This window comes from Periplaneta americana, chromosome 10 (assembly GCF_040183065.1).
Source record: "Periplaneta americana isolate PAMFEO1 chromosome 10, P.americana_PAMFEO1_priV1, whole genome shotgun sequence".
Classification (NCBI taxonomy): Eukaryota; Metazoa; Arthropoda; class Insecta; order Blattodea; family Blattidae; genus Periplaneta; species Periplaneta americana.
This window is the reverse complement of record NC_091126.1, coordinates 90,374,346-90,395,983: the sequence shown is the minus strand read 5'-3', so window position 1 is coordinate 90,395,983 and position 21,638 is coordinate 90,374,346. Positions and strand designations below refer to the sequence as shown.

At 34.1% G+C, this 21,638-nt stretch overlaps 1 protein-coding gene across 2 annotated transcripts in view; it reads left to right on the top strand.

Moving 5' to 3' along the window:
• The window catches only part of Magi (membrane associated guanylate kinase, WW and PDZ domain containing protein magi), a 252,065-nt gene that overhangs the window by 203,724 nt on the left and 26,703 nt on the right, over positions 1-21,638 (top strand). For both annotated transcript variants that reach the window (XM_069837901.1, XM_069837900.1), the window contains exon 17: positions 5,027-21,638. This exon is cut by the window's right edge and continues 26,703 nt beyond it. In XM_069837901.1, the coding sequence (XP_069694002.1) occupies positions 5,027-5,169 (143 nt within the window). In that variant the 3' untranslated portion in view covers positions 5,170-21,638. The remainder of the gene's footprint in view (positions 1-5,026) is intronic.

Here is a 21,638-nt window from a genome sequence, read left to right as displayed (position 1 = left end):
ACCTCTACCTCTGCTCTCCCCCAAATGACGCCTCTGAATGAAGGAAGAAGGGTATCCTACTCAATGGGATTGTTAGAAAAGTCTAAACCGGTCAATTCTCCCCTTTATGTCCACGTGAAGACTTCGTAATGTCGTGAATTCCTATTTTTATAATAAAAAAATGGAAAAATTTCAAGCATCATCTCTCCTATTCTTTTATCTTTTGACATGAAGTTGTTGGCATCTTTCCAGACTGAGTTACAACATAAATGAAAAAAAAATCCTTATTACAGAAGAGAGAAAGAGAGGGTGTGCAGGTTTCCACATGCATGACAGAGATGAGATTTGTTTCGAGAATAGTAATAATAATAATAATAATAATAATGTTCTCTTCCGGTAGTATTTCTGAAAATTTTGTTTTTGGATGTTTTGATCACAACCTTGAAAACACCGGGCTAACGATATCTTCATTTCAGTGATTAACTTTATAACTTCTTTACTGTGTTAACATTTGGAAATTGCCTAGCTGACTAATTTCGAAGTGATATTCTTCATTATCCGAAGCCTAGTGAAGGTCCCACGCTATCTTCTGGTTTCCTGTTGTGATGGGATGTGTTCATGATCATGTCGAAAAGGGTGTGTGTTTTGAAATTGAGTGAGTGATGAGTCTTTATATCATGGATCGGAATGCTGCATGATTGTGTTGTGTAGGGTGATTAGAGGTGTTGTGTGTGTGTGTGTTTCGCAATAATTTTGGATTTACTGACATTAATTTGATATAACATAAAAACTAACACACTTTTCCATAAATGCTATGAATTTGAAATGTAGAAAAAAAAAATCTGTCTGCTAAAGTAGTACAAGCAAAAAAAAAAAAAAAGAAGAAGAGAAAGATAGTCAAAAAATGAGAGAATAAACAAAAAATTACACACTTATTGAAAAAATACTCGGATTCGAACCACTACAAGATCCAAATAAAGGAACACTCAGCAGAAAGTGTATATCTGCGCCAAGCAAATTTACAATCTGTGTGGCATCAATCGGAGGTAGTCCGGAGGCCTCCGAATGAAAGCACGCAAACAACTGCTCCGAATACAACCTAATCATGCACAGCACTAGCCAGTACACAAACACATAAACAAAATACAACCAAAACTACACTACACACTAGAAACAGAAAACAACAAATCCATAAATTTCTTAGACATCACAATAACAAAAACAGACAACAAACACATGTTCAAAATATACAGGAAACCCACTACCACGGTAACATACATACACAACACCTCCAATCACCCTACACAACACAAACACGCAGCATTCTGATCCATGATACACAGACTCATCAAAATTCCTATGAGCCGACAAGACTTTAAGGAAGAAATACACACTATCAAGTACATAGCACAGGAAAATGGAACAATCCCAACATAATAGACAACATCATAAGAAAGACTAAATGCAACACAAACACGAGAACAAAACAAATACATCATACCAACATACGAAAACAAGAACAGATACAAGATTGCATCATTTTTCAATACAATAAAATATAACATTGCATACAGAACACATTACGAAAACATCTTAACACACAGACAAGACATACAAATAAATACAACGTAACAGGTGTATACAAACTATCATGCAACAGTTGCAACGACTTCTACATTGGACAGACTGCAAGTTCATTTCAAACACGTTACAAGGAACACATCACAGCCATAACCAAACTACACAACAATTCAACCTATGCAGAATACATCACAAACTCCAATCATAATTACAGCAACATAGACACATACTACACATCCAACCAAAAACCAGAAACTTGTCACACTAGAACAATATGAAATTTACAGACATATAAAAACACACTCCCAGCACATCCAGAACACTCAACTCAGTTTCAAAAATACACACCCTTTTCGACACAATCATAACCTAGAAAGTGAAGTGCAACAGTTCCAGTGAACTCTAGAGTAAAATACTCATTTTTACTCTGGTCTTACTAATAAAAACTCTATATACAGACGTTTAACTGTCTTATACTTATACAATGAGTAGCTCGTTTATAAGTCGTGTGTAAATTCCTTACTAATAATCACTACATACGTCATGTATAACAGTATAACTGTTACACAGCTACGTCATAGTTTCGTCATTACTTCGTTACGAAAGGTAATAGAATATCTGAGGTTCTCTACTGCATCCGGTAGAGCGCTCTAGTGTGGCGTGTTAAATATCGATAGTACAACTGGCTCTAATCAATTACCACACTACAGTTTGGTCAAAGAGTACAAGCTGCAGCAATATTATTCTAATAATTCTATGATCTTTGGTTTGTTCTTCTGTGGTTACATGGTAAACATCATCATAAAATGACAGTCGATATGAACAGCTGTTAGAGGGGCGGCCATTTTTCCCTATATACAATGCTAAAACAAGGGTTTTCGTGTATATAACTACTGCAAAGCAATTCCCATTGTATAGTTACAGCCTGTTTATACGTCCATAGCTTATTCATGGTTTATTAGTAACGTTTTCTGTCTCAACTCTGCATAAGTCTCGTATAAAAACTATGCACGGTTTATTAGTAAGACTGTATTTTATTCTCTTGCTTCAGCGAAAATACTTGTGTTACGAAAATACCCGCAATAATAACCGTGTTTGTGTTAAAGACTAGTATTTTTACTTGTCCAAAAATGCAATACAAATGGAATAAAAATTAATACTTTACTTACAATGAAAGAGTAATGGAACGGAGAAAAATTCTCTCTGGCACCGGGATTTGAACCCGGGTTTTCAGCTCTACGTGCTGATGCTTTATCCACTAAGCCACACCGGATACCCTGGTGCCAGAGAGAATTTTTCTCTGTTCCATTACTCTTTCATCGTATGATGACGCAGAATATCTGCATGGAAATATCATATGTACTTCGGTACATTAAAATAATACATATGATATGCGTAAATCACTTCGTGATTTAAGACGGCGCTTATTCCGTCGGATCCCGGCCAACTAGTCACTCATAACGAGTGCACCTCAGCACATGTGTGGACTTAGTCCTACATTCATAGACATCTATGATGTAGTGCAGAGGGCGGCCACTAGAGGGTAGCCAAGAGTTGGAACTTAAACTGAGACGATTCTGTCCAACACTGGGATGGGTATCCGGTGTGGCTTAGTGGATAAAGCATCAGCATGTAGAGCTGAAAACCAGGGTTCAAATCCCAGTGCCGGAGAGAATTTTTCTCCGTTCCATTACTCTTTCATCCTATGATGACGCAGAATATTTGCATGGAAATATCATATGTACTTTGGTACATTAAAATAATACATATAATTCTTTACATGTAACAAGTTTATGGTACAATGGTACACATTACCATGAACTGAAGCTGTTTCCTTTCATTTTCTAGATTATCCAAGGGATTTTATAAAATGTTATGAAATGGCGTTCCTGTGCTTATCATTTTCCTTTTTGGAATAAAAAAAAAAACAGATGGTATGAAAATTGAAGCCAAGGATGTTGGGTGGGTGTTGATTATTAATGAGTTCAATTTTCATGGGGAGATCATTGCAAGAACTATGCGAGATAACATTTTGCTGCTCCTCAACTGACGGAAATACGACATATCTTCGTATAATTCTCACTATAACACCAAGAAACTTTTTGGATAGTTCTCATGGTTTACATTAGATATTCCAATAACATCCCCTGTTAATAACTGAAAAGAACCAGTGGCATAAAACTTCCGTGTAATTAATACCTGTAGCATGAGGGAGAGAACCATATTTCTGTTGTGTATTCCAACCTCTCGCGAATTTCGTCTACTATCTTCCTGGCAACAGTTTCGAGAGTCTGTCCTCAATAGAAATTCGTCCCGAGGTAGATTTTCGAAATTATTAATCTTACATCTCTCTCCCGACCACATTATATTTAAAAGTTCAATGCAGCAATTTTGCATCTATAACGTAATTTACACTAACCATTTTTTAACAATTTTGTTAAGGGTTCAATACAAAAAATTCTGGTGTTATCTTCACAAACATTTTAACAAATTGTTAGTTAATAAGAATTTATGTTTTAACATATGTTTGTGAAACCAGCCCTTACAGTTTCCTCGTTTGGCCACAAAACCAGGTGGCTCGGGTTTGATTCCCAGTCGGGGCAAGTTATCTGCTTGAGGTTTTTTTTCCGGGTTTTCCCTCAACCCAATATGAGCAAATGCTGGGTAACTTTCGGTGTTGGACCCCGGACTCATTTCACAGGCATTATCACCTTCATCTCATTCAGATGCTAAATATCCTAATATGTTGATAAAGCATCGTAAAATAACCTACTAAAAAAATTACACTTTCCTGGGTAAAATTTGTTGTCTCCTCCTGTGCTTTGTATCTTGTATGCTTCTCTTTAAATTTTTTACTAGTAACGAGAATATGCTCTGCTGAAAAATTCTCTGCAAACATTTGTCAGGCAGAATTAGTGAGTACATGAGGAAAATAAACTCCCACTGTTTCATAGTGAATTGAAATATTTATTCCAATCACCACAAAAGCATTATCGTTCTTATTGACTGGAAGATCCACCAGGAAACTTAACTCACTTCTGTAAAACTGAGTGAGTTCAGTTGTCCTGTTTGTTATATGTTATCTTACTGTTATCTCAGGCCTTGATTTTAGGTAGCATACACAACTTGAGTTGCGTAAATAGAACTCATAACATAGCTGTAGGGTTAAGTACTACTTAGCAATAATGACGTAAAAGCAGATGCACTATATAACAACATGGGATTAAGCTATGAGTGCATTGCTTCTAGTCAAGCTCTTTCTCCTTGACCTCACCAGTCACCAAAAGTATGTAAGCCCTCCCATCACTTGTAGATTTTTCAACTGCCAGGAAGGAAACTTATTATAGAGGAAGAAATACTTAATTGGTCATCTGTAATTTTGTGCCCAAACATATTCTGATGTGTTGCATATAACTCAAATATTGCTTTGTCCGTTTACAATCTTACAGTTTGATTCTTTGTGCAGATTCAGCTGGTGCTACATCAGTGAACAGTAATCTACGACCGAGTAGCTCGCTGGCCCAACCGAATGGACCTGTACGACACAGCTCACCTTGCGAACCAGGGCTGGGCACTGTCTACTGGGAGCAGCGCTACAATCCTAGTTGACATGGTGTGTAGGCTGTAGATGCAGTTATGATAATCTCGTACAGCTTCCAGTTGCGAAGCCAACGCAAGTAGCATATCTCTTGCAGTTGCTATAGATATGGCTGAGCTTAATTTTTGAGTGTTGAGAGAGCAAGGAAAGAATCTGTCTGACATCAGACAGAGCAGCAGCTACTTGTAGTTCGTGCAATGGCAGGTGCATTGTGCAGCCTCTGTGCACCAACCGTATTGGCTGTGCATCAATGTTGATAACGGGGTTCCCAGCAACCTGGAATCCAGAGAGGCTGTCCCCACATACTGCTCAACAAATTTCAAGTAAACGAATTTATCATTGTATTCATTATATATTAGCATCAAAATTGTTGAATGAACTTTATATGTTGAACAGTTTTTCCACTTAATATGATATGGCTTTATCTAGTCAGAAGTTACCAGCAGAAGAATGCAGGCAGGAGTATCATCTTTGGTAAGCCATGCATCAGAATATAATTCTACAAATCATTTACTTATTTCTGTGACTCATTGAAACAAATTTATACTGTCATGCTCATAGTTTTTATTTATACACCACCCTTCATTTGTGTGAAATATGTGACAGGCATTTTTTATTCTAGTTTGGTGGGAACCCTGTACGTATAATCCTTGGTCAGATTTAGGCCACTTACTGGTGAAGAATTTGACAAGGATCTGTTGACATTAGTAGTGAAAAATGTTATCGGTAAAGAAATTGGTGCAATATTGTGACAGTGCTACTTGTTGTTGATATGGCAGTACAGGTAGGCACTCACCTCTCGCATGCTCATTCATCACCTTTTGCTCATACCACCCAAAGAGGACTTTGAAACATGAGACGAGAAACAGATTTGGTTCTATTTTTATATTGAATATAGTTTTAGGGAAGTGGCTGGTCAGAAGATATAAATTGATATAATTTGGAAGTGGATAAATTCTCATAATTCAGGTAAAACTTTATTAATGTAGCACACTTTATTGTGTTTGATTTCAAGGTACAGTAAAATCTTACTAGCCCAGAATCTGTTCTAGTTCATCGTTAAATTTTGGAAAACGTATTATATGTCCTTCACGTGTTAAATTTTATGTTACCTTGTCAACATGTTTCGGCCAGCTATTGGCCATCATCAGAACTGGTTGTTGCTGGTCTTGGCGCCTTATCTTTTGTTTCCTGTGGGGGTGTGTTTGTGCAGTGTAATGTGGAGTCAAAGAGTGTGTGTGTTCTGAAATTGAGTTTGTGTTGAGAATTTCATTTGGATGTGTTTTTGTGTGTTTGTATATTTCGTATTGTTCTAGTGTGTTTAGTTTCTGGCTTTTTGGTTGGATGTGTAGGATTTACATGTCTGTGTTGATGTCTCTGTATGTGTGGTTAGCATTTGTGATGTGTTCTGCATATGTGGAAGTGTTTTGTAATTTTGTTATGGCTGTGATGTGTTCTTTGCAACGTGTTTGAAATGATCTGCTTGTCTGTCCTATGTAGAAGTTGTTGCAGGTGTTACATTTGAGTTTGTATACACCTGTGTGGTTGTATTTGTTTGTTTGTGTTTTCAAACACGTTACAAAGAACACATCATAGCCATAACAAAATTACAAAACACTTCCACATATGTAGAACACATCACAAATGCTAACCACACATACAGAGACATCAACACAGACATGGAAATTCTACACATCCAACCAAAAAGCCAGAAACTAAACACACTAGAACAATACGAAATATACAAACAATCCAAATGAAATTCTCAACACACAACTCAATTTCAGAACACACACACACACACACTCTTTGACTCCACATTTCACTACACAAACACACCCCCACAGGAAACAAAACATAAGGCGCCAAGACCAGCAACAACCAGTTCTGATGACGGCCAATAGCAGGCAGAAACACGTTAACAAGGTAATATAAAATAAAACACGTGAAAGACATATAATACGTTTTCCAAAGTGTTAAAAGTTGTGTAATCAAGATGTATCATGATTAAAATTTGTTTCAATAATTCATTACATATTGCACATTAATTGCATTTTATTAATAATAATAATAATAATAATAATAATGTTTTATTTTCGCTGGCAGAGTTAAGGCCATAAGGCCTTCTCTTCCACTCAACCAGCCTTAATCAATACAATACATAAATTTAAATTACAAATATTTTCACTACACTTAAAAGGTTCTCCAGCAATAATCTTCACTACACATTTATTTAAATTTAGATAAATCTATAAGGTAAAGTAGTAACTTAATTTATGAGCTAATTTAATTCAATGAATTATAATTAATTTAATATTTGAGATAGCTAGTAATTGTTACTTTTGGACACTAAAGTAACTTCCAGTTGAAAGAAGCATTGGAATTTGATTTATAAAATTGGGAGAGTTCAAATCAGAATTTTTTATCCAACCTTCTACATGATTACAATGAAAAATTAATAATGCAATTAGGGTGAATGGTTTCATGTAATTTTAACTTATTTTCGATAACTTCCGAGTTGCTTCTTTAATTTCCCAAAGAAAATAAAATAAAATAAAATAAAAATAAAGGATTATAGGCTAAATTTCTATTTAATTTTTTTCATTTCATTTATTGTATTCCATAGACCTTAAATCAGAGTTGTAGCTTTCAGATGTAGAACAAGTCAAAAGTTATAGAATACATAAGAAGCAGATTAATTTAATTTACAAGAATAAACAATTCATCCGTTGAATAGAAGGTATGAATATGCATAATTCTTTTTTTATCTTTTTCTTAACCTTTTCGCCTGGCTCTTCAGAGCTTGAAGAAAATTAGGCAGTGAATTGAAAACCATAACACACAATACATGAACATTTTTTTTATAAAAGATTATACTAACAAAATGTAGATGGAGATCTGATTTATAACTTGTATTACAATTTTGTATGTTTTGGTAAGTTCTAAATGCATCTTTTTAATATAATACACCATGAAATAAAGAATGTACTCACAAGGAAAGATCAAGATTTCTAAATTTTGCAAAATCTTTTTATAAGGTACCCTTTTTTGCACACACCTCATTATCTTTATAGCTTTCTTTTGTAAAACAAAAATATGTTTAGCTTCAGATGAGTTGCCCTAGAATATTAATTCAAACTTCATTATGAAAGTAGTAAAGTTGGCCATTTTAAGTGTTTCTGTATTGCTAATGAAAGATAGGGATCTTAATGCATAACAGGCAGAGCTCAATTTAGAAGTAATTAAAAATCTGTGTGTGTTTTCCAGTTCAAGTTATTATTCAATAATTGGAATTTCCAAATCAAGAAACTTTGTGCTTAATATATTCTTGGAGACCAGTTTCATTTAGTTTTTTATATTGTAAGGAAAGCTGAGGGCTATTATGTGTATTAAATTTGATTACACTGCACTGGTTTAATCAACAAGTTCTAGTTGATTTGCTCTAAACAATTCATTGTTTCCCTTAGATAATCATACTGGAAAAATTATGTATGATTGAGGATATTGATCCCTGGGATCTCCATGTTTAATATTTCTAAATTCTGAATGAGTAACTTTATGACTATTTCGTATATTTATTTCCACATTTTGTTGTCTACTTGATAAGTAAGATGCAAACCAATCTAAAGTCTGATCTTGAATACTATAAAACTTGAATTTGTTTATCAATATATTGTGATCTACACAGGCAAATATGTTGACCAAATCACAAAATATCCCTCCAACATGTAATTTCGAATTAAAAGATTTCGGTACTTCATCCACCAACCTAAAAACTGCATTCTCGGTCGATTTTTGTTTTCTAAATCCAAAGTGCTCTAAAGCTAATACATTGTTGGATTCCAAATAATGATATAACCTGTTATACATAACTTTCTCATATACTTTTGAAAACGTTAATAAAGATAAGGATCTGTAATTATCAATAGTACATTTTCTCCCTTTGTGTATATTGGTTTTACCATTGAGTCTTTCTGGGAAAATGCCACATTGCATTGGCAAATAGCATAAATAGTTTAAAGTACGAGAAATTATTTCAGAAGAGACTTTTAGATCTTTACTTGGAATTTCATTATCATTTCATTATATCCATACGAATTTTTTTGCTTTCAGACGTTTTATCAGATACCGTCAAGTGGGGTAGGTTTGGACGGTTTTGAGACACTTTTTTATATAGTTTGTAAATAAAAAATGCAATAAATATAGAAATTACATAAATTGTGGGGCATACGTCTAAGGAACATATTTACTAATTAATTATTAATAATTATTGATCACTGCAATTTATAGAAATTAATATAATATAATTAATATAAAGTGTCCGAACTCACCCCAGCATGCTGAGACAATAAGGATATATTGGACTATAAAACATAAGTGTTGCAAAATAAATTGACATAATTTGCATAAAACGTTCCCTTTGTTCCTTTACAGCACAAAATTTATATGAAGATAAAAAGTTTTCTAACATTAAAAATTTGTCTCCAATAAGTTTAACATAATCAGCTCTGAATAGATCACATAAATTCTTAACAATAAAAAAGAAAATCGTAAAATTTGATAATAAACAGTAAAAACAGATGAAAGTGACATTGATAATTAATTCAGAAAACTCTTTACACAATGTTAAAACTGGAACAAACTATTATTTATTAATTGTTATTCTGTGTTTACAAATACACACATTTTAGATGATATTTTCTTTGAAAACATATTTCCCTTCGTCATGTGTTGGAGTTTATAGCACTTTTGCAATTTGGTCTTTTGTTACGGTGTCCTCATCTGGGTTTTTTGGGAAAACAAACACTGATTTACTGTCTCTATATGGACGTAAACATTTCACTTCCACATCCCTTGCCCCCACTTCAGTTACGACACCAACAAACTGTCTTGTAAGTTGTTTCTTCTCCTGCTGATAAGTATAATTAACAACTACAAATGCTTCCAGTTCTAGCACAGCCCCATCCTTTCAACCATCATTCGATGACGAACATTCCAGGTTCCAGGTGCAGGGTAGTGGATATGTCGGGTTTGCTGCATTAACTTTGTTTTCCAATGTTGGTCTGGAAATTCCATACGGGTAAAATGCCTTCCTATAGGTTAATTTTTCCTTCTTTAATGTATTTTACGGCTTTTTCAAGCTTCTTCGGGCCATAATGACCTCTTTACCTAACACCTGGATTACTTTTGTATTCACGTGACATTGTCCGAACTCACCCCACACTGTTTCCTTAGTCACAAATATGCTTACTACAAGGATACTGATAAACACTTAATATTGCAAACTGAACTCTAGCTTTCTAAACACTTTCAGAAACTGCGAAATGCACAACCAAAGCTTTTCTTATATATCCCTCAGTTTACAACTATGAAAATATCCACATTGTAAAAATGCCAACTATTACGTTGTAAAATTTAAAAGGTCCAAAATAAGTTTTCCAAACAAAACCAATCAGTGGAAACAGGAAGCACGTGTCCCTTGCAGCATCTTTTAAGGTTCTGTTAAGTGCGGGAGTCATAAACTCACATTGTAGTGTCAACTTGTCAACTGACTGCCATAAAAGAAAGAATAACAGTACTGTCCGAACTCACCTCTGCCTCTGAACTCACCCCACTTGAAGGTACATAATTTCTGCTGCTGTAGTGGGAATAAATTTGACACCTGGAAATTCACTGTTAAATGTATCTGTTAAATAATCAGTTGCAGCATCTTCTGCACAATCTCGAATATTTACGTTGTCAATGACATTTATATGGTGGTAGTTACAGAAATTTTCAATAGAATTTGGATCCTCTACTTTACAATCAATTGTTTTTAATAAAATAAATATTTTTGTTGTTTGGATATCGAGAAGTTTAATTTTTAATAATATTCCAAGTAATTTTTAATAATATTCCAAGTAGTTCTAATTTTATTATCTCATTTTTATATATATCTATTCAAATGTAGCTATTTTATTTTTTGCCTTCTTTATAACTTTGATAAAATTTTGCAGTAGTGCTTGTAGTACTGTAGTTAAGAACATGAGGATCATTACTATTCTTACTCATTAAATATAGATTTCTTTTTGTAATACACTAGATTTTAATTCTCTGAGTTATCCACGTCATAATTATGAACTTTTTCACAACCTTGGCTAGAAAACATTCTTTAAAATAATTCGTAAATGTAGTTTAAAATGCATTACGTTTGCTATTAGTACCAGTGTTTGGTCTGTAATACCAGTATACATTTTCCCAGGATTCATTTTGCAAACATGAATTTAAATTATTAATATGATCTTTATTTTTAACTGATATTTTGAAATTTTTTCTGTGATTTTGTAAACACATACGATTTCTGCATCATGATTGGACAGGTCATTGATTAATGCTCCTGTCTATTAGGAATTCAATCAACTTTTATCTATAAAATTATCAGTAGCTGTACTACTTCCAGCTTATATTCTGTTTGGGAAACTTACTGTATGACTAAGGTTATAAATTTCTAGAAGTGAGTTTAATTTACTTTTATGGAAACTTTCTAAGAGATAACCTATGTTTGTCACCACAGATCACTCATTTCATAGGCATATGATTTGTAAAGTTTTTCATTAATGCATCTAATTTGATAAATGACCTCCATCTTGAATCCCTTACATTTCAATATCTTCTTCACTGCAGAAATCAAATATTTCAGTTGAATTAAATAACAGACCATCCCTTATAAAAATACATTCTGATGTTCAAGAAAAGTTCTGAAATCACGCCATTCGGAATAGCTAGTTTCTGAGTTAAAATCTTGTACCTTCCAAAATGTGAGGGGTCCGTTAGTTACACTGTGGTTGTTTGTTATTGTAACATAGTTCTATTTAAGTCTACAAATGAAAATGTATTTGATTGTAATAGTGTTTTTTGTAGGACAATGCAATATACCTAGAATTCAGTTCGTTGACAGTAGGATATTTACTAAGGTAACACATTTCGTCTTGTGATAGTTATTGAAATAATCTTATAAGTTGAAGTGTGACCCATTTAAACTTTGGATAATTGTGCAAAAGGGATAAAATTTTGTTTGGACCCTTCATTGCCAAATCAGTGACTATGATGGTCCTGTAAAAATACCTTGAGTTGACCTGTAGTCATGTGCTAACAATATATTTACTACGCAAAAAACAAAATAATCTTTCCCGTGGGCTGTGAGCAGTGTTAATTAGGATAAACTCTATTTCTCTAATATGTGTTGAAGTTCATATCTATATTTACACGTTTAACTTTCCATCTTAATTACATCATTTCTTGCATGTAGAAATGTAGAATCGTTGCTCTATATTATAGTCTACAAGTTTATAAGATCACCACGTTATGAAATTTGAATAATAAAAATTACAACATACATTACAAAATAAGCATCGAGACAGTAGACCTAAATTCAAAAGTTGTACAGTATCATATGTAATACAAAGAACTAGTAGCAAATCCAATAAAACTGCTACCACTAATTCTTTCCTTTCTTATATTCTGGTTTAAAAAATAACCAAACTTGTTTTGCGAGCTTCATTTCACAGAGAACTTGTTTATATCACTCCAAATGAGACCAGATGCCACAAAGTGCTCTCTGACTGCACTCGACATTTGTAGTTATATTCACTTCACTGGAAACAATTGCAATTCTACTTAAAGTAGATGATAACTTTGATGTGTTGAGCTCTGATGAGGAAGTATGCTGGACACCATCATCTTCATTGTCATTATGTGCAGCTTCCATGTGTTCCTCAGCAATAAGTTGTTCCAACTCATGATGAGCACACTCCTTGTGAGAATTTTCCTTACTTCATGCTACGAGTTCCCATTTCCAGGATGGAATTGATTTCACGGTATTTCCTGTATACTTCTGCTATTTTTTGCGAGTTTTGAGTTGGTTACAGATTTTGGTGTTTGATGAAGGAAGTTTCTTTGTTGGAGTTGACCAAATTTCTGAAAACCAAATTATCTTGCAGTAGGAACACAACTTGGTTCTGTATGGTTGCGAAACTTGAACTCTCACTTTGAGAGAGAAACAGAGATTAAGGGTATTTGAGAATAAGGTTCTTAGAAAAATATCTGGGGTAAAAGGGATGACATTACAGGAGAATGACGAAAGTTACAAAATGCAGACGTTTGAGATGGGTAGGGCATGTAGCATGTATGGGCGAATCCAGAAATGCATGTAGAGTGTTAGTTGGGAGGCCGGAGGGGAAAAAGACCTTTGGGGAGGCCGAGATGTAGATGGGAGGATAATATTAAAATGGATTTGAGGGCGGTGGGATATGATTATAGAGACTGGATTAATCTTGCACAGGATAGGGACTGATGGTGGGCTTATGTGAGGGTGGCAATGAACCTGTGTAGTTTCCTTAAAAGCCATTTGTAAGTAAGTTTGCAAGGAACACAACTTGCTCTGAAGGAAATAAGGTATGCACAAACATATTTTCCGTGCAAGAACAAATTTGTGTACTGTGTACACGTAATGGAAGAAAGATTGCTGTACATGTCCATGATTATTCAATTATGGAGATCAGTGTATAATAATGCTCTGGGAAATATTCTGTAATTATATCATCAGAGTTTTGCTTTTGTTAATAATTGTATTTCTTCCCTTTTTTTAATGTTCACTGATGTAAGTAAGTACGATGATTGATCACAATGTTTCTAGATTGAATTTTCTTTTCAGAGTCCAGTAGCCTAACTCTCAACCACTAATCCTTGTTATCCCTTTCAAATTAGTTTCCTTACAAGTCAATGCTCATTTTCATAATCATAATCTGGAAATCCATTTGCCGAAACCTAGTGAGTTCATCTGGTTCATCCAACTGTCAATCCCATTATTGAAGGAATATTGTTGAATTTTTTTTCCTTGAGTTACATATCAACTTTCAGGAAGAGGAAACCATATAATACAAATGTTGTTTTGACATAATTAACTCACTGATGGTGCACAATAAGCAACCAAGCTCTCCAGGTTTTCACTTCTTGGAATATTTCAGTTGTACATTTTCCTCGAAACATCGTAAAAAGTAGTACTCCAGTCTTCATAAACTATTTTAAAGCAAATTCAGATTTGCATTGAATTTGCTGGACAAAGGATATCTGGGACCCTCAGCATTCCCAACAAAATAGACAGTGACTTTTTTAAAATTGTAAAATCACTCTAAAAGTAGTCTTTTTCGCATTATTTGCTTGTCAAATGCGCAGTTTCATTTATCAGTTCGTGAAACTGCTTAAAAGTGTTTGTAAGTCTGAAGAAGAATTTGATGCTCATTCGAATCTCTTCCTTTTCCTCTGCACTCAGTTGCAGGAAACACCACTCACACCTTTCTTACATGGACCTAACTTGATAGTACTCTCTGCTATTACTTTAATCTAAACAGAAAATGACATAGTAGACTCTATCACTGGTAGAATCACATGACAGTCGATATGGAATCTTCTTGCTCAACCTTTATGCGTAGTTGACACATGAAGCAGGAATACTTTAATACACGCATATCTCACTATATATGCAAAGAACAGATGATAGGAGTATTAGAATGTTATTTGTAGTACAGATTTTGTTGGCAACCTGGTGTTGAGTTCGTGAATATTCTTAACATACGTAAATGTGTTATTATTTATACTGTAAAATAATATGAATTTAAGTAGTCATTTTTCTAAACACATTCTGGATTTATGAGATTTTACTGTACAAACATGATTCTGAGCATCATTTTAATAATATAGTTCGTTTCCTTTACAATAATTTTCAACTGCGTTTGAAGTTAATTGAAAATGTGATACAAATTCAAGCTGGATGAATTAAAATATGGCTATATGCATGAATTCCCATATAAATTATTTATTTAGTCAGTTATTTTTTCTTGTGTTCTTTTATTTCTTCTCCATAATTTGATACAAGATTTGAAACAGAATTAAGACAAGTCATTAGAAGCATAATACAGAACAGGGAAGGAGAGGTGGAGGAAAGTAAAATATTATATAATTGCATGTAAATGTGCATAGCACGTGAAAAAGAAATTGTAAACATGTGCTGGTAAAATATCAAGTTTAAGGAATGATTCTTATACTAAAGCGTGACTTGTCAGTTTAGTTCCTTAATAATAATAATAATAATAATAATAATAATAATAATAATAATAATAATAATAATATTAATAATAAATGAATTGAAAGTTTTATGTGGATTGTTGCATATTTTGTATTGTAAAATTAGAGAGTTGCTGTAACATAGAACACTTATTATCTGATTACTACAGAAATTAAATCAAAATCTGTTTATACTGAATGTTGAAGTTATTTTCATCTATGCAGGACTTCAATCTGTAGTTTTTAAATGTATTTTTGATCATTTTCCTCATTTGCAGGTGTTAAACTTTTGCATTAGTATGTAGAATCTCATTTTTAACTGAACATACTTAAAGAAGATTTTCACCAAAACTTCTTAACAACCCATGCAGATCTTATGTAATACTCTCAGTCCATGAGGAGGCTGTGAAAGGAAAACTTAATATATTTTACTAAAACATTATTAAATTCTGCCTGTTTGACTATGCTATGTCGGGCGGGAGTTGCTGGAGTAATTGTGCAGAGATTTTTTCTTTTCAATGAGCTCCTGTGAATGATGATAGGGGTAATATGTTCAGTTTCTTATTGTCACAGACTTTTTTTTTTTTTTACAGATCCGGTTCATTGGCCATGTCCTTTCGCTCAAATTATCTGTTCTAAAATGTTCATTTGATCCTGTTAATAATAAACTGACTGACACAAAATGTAGCCACTGGTGTGGCTCAGTTGGTTGAGGCGCTTGCCTGCCGGTCAGAAGTTGCACTCAGGTGCGGGTTCGATCCCGCTTGGGTTGATTACCTAGTTGGGTTTTTTCCGAGGTTTTCCCCAACCGTAAGGTGAATGCCAGTTAATCTATGGAGAATGCTCGGCCTCATCTCGCCAAATATCATCTCACTATCACCAATCTCATCAACAGTAAATAACCTAGTAGTTGATACAGCATCGTTTTAAATAACCCACTAAAAAAAAAAAAAAGACACAAAAAGTAATACTTGGAAAAAAAAAATCTGTGAAAGTTACTTTACGGTTGATATTAAGTTTTAAAATTGTTACACTGGTAATCTTTTCTTTAAAGATAATTTTTATAACAGTTTGATCGAATTGTGCAAGAACAAAATGAATAACACAGTCGATATTTACACATCCACCGTTTTTATTAAACTCAATGTTTATTCACTCTTAACTTTTCTGTTTGGTTTACAGCACTTCACTGATACCTTTCTTTTACCTTCGGAAGTGCATATGACCAACTCTTGCATTAATCACTGCTTCCAACCTCTCAGGCATGATCCTGATTAATGCTGCAACCTCCTCCTGAAGAATCAGTCCCCATTTTTTTTTTCGTGGGCCTCCGTCAAATCCTAAGGGATGTCTGGATGATGTGGCAGACTTTTCTGACAGTCAAACAGATGCCCAATGGGATTCAAATCCGGGCTTTGGGCAGGCCATACCACGAATCTTCACCTCAACCAGATACTTTTACACACTTCGGGCCACATGAGCGTGAGTTGCCATGCATTAGCATGAAATCATCACAATAAATGAAGCAAAATTCACAACATGTTCCTGAATGATTTCCTCCACGTATTCATGTGCTCTAAAAGTCCTTTAAGCTTTGCTTTCCTCGAATATCAGACTGAACTAGAACTTAAAACTGAGGTGATGTGTTTTTTTACTTCTGAAGGAGGCCCTGAAGGCAAGCACCACAGCCTTAGGCTTATTGTGCAAGAGTTGATGTGTTAAGTTAAGGTATTTCAAGTTCAGTTTTCAGTTATGCTTTCCTGGAACACTTAAAACTGAACTGAAATGAAAATCCATATTTGCGCAGGTGACTGAACAGTGGTTGACAAGGATGCATGAAAGTGAAGGAATTGAACTAGAATTGGATATTTTGGCGTTCTTTTTGGTGGACGAATTAACAAATAATATAGATTATGGACATCATTCTGCAAAAAAATCCGAAGTACATCCCGTGTTTGCTAATTGTAGTTCATAGAGAGCTTAGGTATATAGTTATTGTTGTTTTAAATTATAATATGCGTGAGATAGGGTTTGTTTGGTGTTATATCAGCAACATTATACATAAAGAGATAACAAGCAATAATAAAAATGCTCTTCACTGATGGGGTTATGTTGGCTTTAATCACTAGGCCTACAGTTAATCCAGCCATTTGGTCATACTACCATATTGCAGTTGTTCAAAAATCAACTTTTTCTGTCAAAGAGAGTTAACAGAATTATTAAAATTCAGTAAATTTTGAAAATGTTAATCTTATTTAGCTTGTCATTCTGATTTCTTGCCGAACTCCTTCCAATAACATTGTTTCTTCTTTGTATTTCTATATTCGACTTGAACATTATATAAAAATTACGTTTTGGCATACAAAATCGATTATTCTTTCTTCTTCAAGATATGAAAATTTTCGTTTTGCACTCATATTGTTGAAAAAACACAAAACTTCTATAAAAACTAATATGTCTAGTTACCTTACTACACGGGAAAAATCACATCGAAATTGAGAACTGAACTGAAAAAAAAAACTAATGTCACCATAATTTTACTCGCCTAGATTTCTGATGGAAGACTTACAGTTCTAGTGACAAACTGAAAAAATTTATATTCAGGTGTCAGTTACGTTCAAATTATCTTAGTTAATTTAAATTCTAGTCTAGAGGAAAGCACTCTCATAAGAAGCAATGGACTCGTTCATGGTCAGTTCAGTTAAGTTCTACATTCAGATTGAAGGAAAGCGAGACTTTACTCCATGAAGACCAGCTCTGTCCTTGTCATCAGGCTTATTCCCATCATCACCATCACAATACAACTATTCTTAACCCTTTGTTAGGCGCATTCTTTTTTGTGACATGGTTAGGCACATGAGGTACAGCTGCATCCCACTGCTTGACTTCAATTTATTCTCTCGAAACTCAACTGACATCTAAACTTTATTTTTAATTTATCTATGAGTTCTACACTGCAACTAGTAAATAACATTAGGCTTTCCCAGAACATAAGTTTAATGCATTACTTAAACATTATGGGCAATACTTCAACATGATGTGCTTAAAAAGTGGACTTTGTCATGTATATTCATATCCCGAATTTCAAAATAAACAGATTTACGAGTTTCATCAAGATTTGTATAAAGTGGAACTTACAGTTGCTTTCCCATAAGTGAAAATGCTTAGTGAATTGATTTTGAGAATTCCTGCAAGTAGCGCTTCAGCAGAACACTCGTTTTCAGCTCTCCCGGAAATTCATACCCATCTACGAAATACCCAAGTTCAGAATAGGCTAGCTATTCTCTCTGTATTATCAGTGGGGAAAAAATTGCTTCGGGAACTTCAGAAACCCCCATCATTTGAAGACTCTGTTATTCATGTGTTCTTGGAAAAGTATCGATGAATTGAATTGAAATACAAATAGGTGCAACAAAACTTCTGGTGGATCTTCAAATACAGTACTTTCGGGGTCTTGTTTCTGTATTTATTGTTACTAGTGCTGTTGATCGATCAAAATGTTTAATCGATTGACTATTTCAATTTAATCGATTAATCGATAGATTAATCGAGTTTTGATCAAGTTAGAAAAATGTTTTAATATACTGTAATACACAATTATTGTTAAATATAATTTGTGTTCGATGGTAAGCATAAGCATTAAATTAATGTTGTATATCTGTATATATTGTATCGTTATATTACAAAACAACTATTTTAATTACTTACTAACATATTTAATGATAAAACACACATGTTAGGTCAATAATACAGTGTTCATTGATTTTATGAAATACATTAAAGGTGATATGTTATAATTGTATGAACACTAATAAGTACAATAAGTTTATTAAAGATGTTAGTCAGACATGTTTCAGAGATGCTTCTCCATCTTCAGTGACTAATTACGACGATGATGTGGTTCAGTTGTTCGAACCCTGTTCTTGCTTGGCTTAAAGGAGACTAAAGTTCATTATGTGGATAAGATCCTAGACATTGGTGGAAATTATGTCATTGTAACGTCTTAGTAGATGAGTGGGAAGATTTATCATTTGATTTCCTAGATGCAGAGGCTATGTCATTTATGCCCAGAAGTTACATTGTGACAGTGTTCACTCAGATTTCGTCTCCAAAAGACACTGACGTCTCAGCAAAAATCATAATTTACTTTGCAAGGAAAAAAATTGCAAAATCCAATGAAGTCGAATTATATACAGGAAATTGTTTATTAAGTCATTGTAAAAAGAAAGTCATAAAGGGACTGACAATTTAACTTAATTTTTTCTTATGTAAACATTTTTTATTATTATATCCTAAAACTGATATTAATTAATTATGCTATCTCTGTATTACAATTCTATTCTTGTTCAGAATTCCATTTTCTCATTTGATACACTGGTTAACTTTTTTACCATTGTTTGTTTTTATAGGGAAGTGAAATGGCTGTTCACCTTCATCCCATCTTACAGTACTCTTTTGTTTTCCAGTGATCAAAAATACAATCTTTATAAAAGAGACAACACGTGATTTCTCTCTCCCAGTTTCGAACAACAATAGTATAAAGGATTAAGTGTTAATTTTCAATATAACAGTGATATTACAGTACGGATATAATTCATTTGAATACTCTAAGCCAGCGTTTCTCAAACTTTTTTTGAAGTGGGGACCACTTTTTAAAGTCAGAACAGTTCCGCGGACCACCTTACTCATGTTCCCTTCTAAAGCAAATTTATCATTTTCGTAGCATATTTTGATACCAGTATACTTATATTTTAAAATTGAATTAAGGTTTCGGTACTTTGGTCCCCTGTTATGAATTCAGGTGGTCCCTGGCTGGGTTACAGGCACGGCGCCAGTTGTGCAGGGAAAAGATGGCGAGAAACACCACGTGAATAGTGCTTTAAATCCCTCTTTTGTTGCTGAGAGTAGAGTGGGAAGTCGATAGATGGGAAGGGTAATAAATTTCATAAAATGTCAGTACTGAGAGAAAAAGTGAAATTCGATTGCCATGTATCATTTCTAAACTCTGAGATTTTAAGCTATAGTGTGATACGCAATTCGTTCGAATTTTATTTTCTCTTCTACATTTTTTTAAGGACCATAAGGGCAGACCTCGAGGACCACAGGTGGTCCGCAGACTATAGTTTGAGAAATGCTGCTCTAAGCTATATGCAGACCTGTACCATAATATTTGAATGTTCATTAAAAATTTTGAGGTAATGGATGTCAGTGTTAAGAGTATTGAGGTGAATAGCATATTTTCATCTACAGGATCATGTTGTCTAGGAATAGTTAATTATTTGATCAAGTATTAGTATAATTTCATCTAGCATAATTATTTAAGGACACCATGGGTTTACCATATTTGGCACACATTAGTGCTACGTCTTATCCTGAAAATAATGTTGCACAATGTTTCACCCTCCATTGGAGTGTATTTCCGTAAATACATTAGGTTAGGTTAGATGAGTGGGATAGGTAAGTGACATGAGACTGAGGAATGTGACAAGGTTGTAGTGGGTTAGATGAAATAGGTAAGTGACATGAGACTGAGGAATGTGACATGGTTGTAGTGGGTAGATGAGATAGATAAGTGACCTGAGACTGAGGAATGTGAGGTTAGATTGAGTTAGGCGAGGGGATAGATAAGTTGGTGCTGTTACAGTAAACAAATACCGGAAATTATTTGCGATTTGTTACATTAAATGTCTAGTAGACAACTGCCAATACAGAGCACTAACGACTTTACATCACCATTACACACAACCTTCACAGCACAGAAATCACTTATAAACTTTACAGAAGGCATCTTGTTCTTCAACTTTGTCACAAATAATATACACAAGAAAATTAGTATAGTGTGTATACAATTAAAAAAAGTTGTTCCAAGTGTTTAAGACTTTCCAAGCTTCTATCTTGACAGAACTTGGAAATATCCTGCTAGGGATCTCTGTCAATCGTGGTAGCAGTAGTGGCAACATCTGAAAAACGAAAAATGTGAAAGAAAGACTTAATGTTCTTTTACACGGGTACATATTTTCCCTGGACCAAAAATACAATACAAATGGATTAAAAATTGAAGGACTGTGACAAGGATAGGAGTTGGATGAGGAGATAGCTAAGCGACAGGAGGCTGAGGACTGTGACAATGTTAGAGCAGGTTGGATGAGGGAATAGCTGTGTCATTTCCTGCAGTAATATACATTTGCATAGTAACATGGCCTCTGCATGTATTAATAATCATGAAAAATTAATGTTACAGCGAGGAAGATGGTGCTCAAAAGTGACTGACAAATTTCGGTATATAAGAATGTCAATTTGGAGTGGGTGGGTGAGTGGGTTTATAGTTATGAGAGCGGTTATATCGTGATTTAAGTGTCCTCTGTGATTTGTAGGTTAT